General features: G+C 37.7%; 1 protein-coding gene across 1 annotated transcript; it reads right to left on the reverse strand.

The window, feature by feature from the left end:
* Nucleotides 1-298: 298 nt before the first annotated feature.
* On the reverse strand, nucleotides 299-864 carry LOC120142688 (serine/threonine-protein kinase CTR1-like). Its single transcript, XM_039157209.1, has 3 exons — nucleotides 752-864; nucleotides 501-649; nucleotides 299-415 (listed from the first exon to the last, which is right to left on the reverse strand). The coding sequence occupies exons 1-3, from the start codon at nucleotides 786-788 to the stop codon at nucleotides 314-316; spliced, it is 288 nt and encodes a 95-aa protein (XP_039013140.1). The 5' UTR covers nucleotides 789-864; the 3' UTR covers nucleotides 299-313.
* Nucleotides 865-1,426: the final 562 nt, after the last annotated feature.

A 1,426-nucleotide genomic window follows, 5' to 3' on the forward strand; every position in this document is an offset into this window, starting at 1 on the left:
GCTCCTTGCTTATGGTGTCCGGGAGATGGACTTTTCGAAAGAAACCTAGATTTGAGGCATGGATCTATTATGTACATTTATATAGATAAAATGCACAAACAAATTCTTGAAGATTAACAAGAAAAGGTATTAGGTCTGGGAAAAGTGCAAAGGCAACAAGTCCTAACATCCCATTTCATTATAGACAAGAAACAAACACCGCAACTTGAACCAGTAAGTGTAAAGCCAGAAATGAACTAAGAGCTAAACATTAAACAAGTTACTTCATCAAAGTTATGAAACAAAATGTCATACCTTTTCCGAAACCTTACTACTACTGCCATTCAATAGCTCCGGGGCCATCCATGGAAGAGCCATTCACACCACCAGTAACCAAGGTATTCCTTTTTATCTTTGACGACCCAAAGTCCCCAACCTACCAAACAAGAGATGGGTAATTGGACCGGATGCATACACTAGAAAATTTACAAACTTATACATGACCAGATCATGCAAACTACCTTGCAAAAAATTGGCTGTATGGGGTCTCTCAAGTTGACAAGCAGATTGTCACATTTTAAGTCAAAATGCACAATGTTCTTTGAATGTAAATATTCCATCCCAAATGCTGCATCCATGGCAATAATGAGTCGCTTACGACGATCATTGCCTAGGCAGGTACAAAACACTTAAAGCAACTAAAATATAACAGGAAAAAGTTCTCTGGAAGGATGGACGGCATTCTAGGAAAAACTATATTTAGAAATATTACCTTTCTTTACTAAGAAAAACATGTCTAAGAGAGCCATTCACCATGAACTCAGTGACAGTGGCAAGTGTTCCTCCAGGTCTATCATGCACCACTGACCACGCCATAAAAGGTCAGCTCATTGGGGTTGGGAAGCTTTGAAAGGATGTCAGCTTCACGCCAGAACTCCCAGTCTGAAAAATATTTCATGTTGACCGTTATTAGTGACATGAGAAGAAGTATGAAAACTATCAACATCCATTGATGATGCACAAAAAGCGAATAAACAACAGGAAAACTCACCAACCTTTCTTGCTCAGATGAACGACCAGTGAAACATATTTTTTTATCCGCTTGATGGCAACATCTGTTCCTCTCCATTTTCCATGGTAAACAGTCCCAAATGTACCAGAACCCAGCTCCCTTAGCTCTTCAAGATCTTCATTTCTAATGATCTGCCATGGCATTTGACAGAATTAGCCAACATGGAGTTAGAAATAGGGAACAAATTAGTTGAATAATCTTGGGACAAGAGGCAAAAAATCAGAATTTTTCTGTGTAGCAATATGCTCAATTATATTTTTTTTTGCCACATTTCTATTTAACTCATCAGTATAAATTAAAATGACGTGATGGAAGCAGATTATAGATAGAGAAAATCGCCTCAGTGACCAAAAAAAAGTTATAATATACGATTTT

Source organism: Hibiscus syriacus, unplaced genomic scaffold (genome assembly GCF_006381635.1).
Source record: "Hibiscus syriacus cultivar Baekdansim isolate YM2019G1 unplaced genomic scaffold, ASM638163v2 tig00110831_pilon, whole genome shotgun sequence".
In the NCBI taxonomy this organism is placed as follows: Eukaryota; Viridiplantae; Streptophyta; class Magnoliopsida; order Malvales; family Malvaceae; genus Hibiscus; species Hibiscus syriacus.

Excerpts from the sequence above, each read along its gene's own strand:
- LOC120142688 (XM_039157209.1), bottom strand. The coding sequence starts at position 788 with ATGGCTCTCTTAGACATGTTTTTCTTAGTAAAGAAAG. Across the intron at positions 650-751 it reads GTTTTTCTTAGTAAAGAAAG|GCAATGATCGTCGTAAGCGA; the intron begins GTAATATTTCTA and ends GTACCTGCCTAG. Across the intron at positions 416-500 it reads TACAGCCAATTTTTTGCAAG|GTTGGGGACTTTGGGTCGTC; the intron begins GTAGTTTGCATG and ends CTTGTTTGGTAG.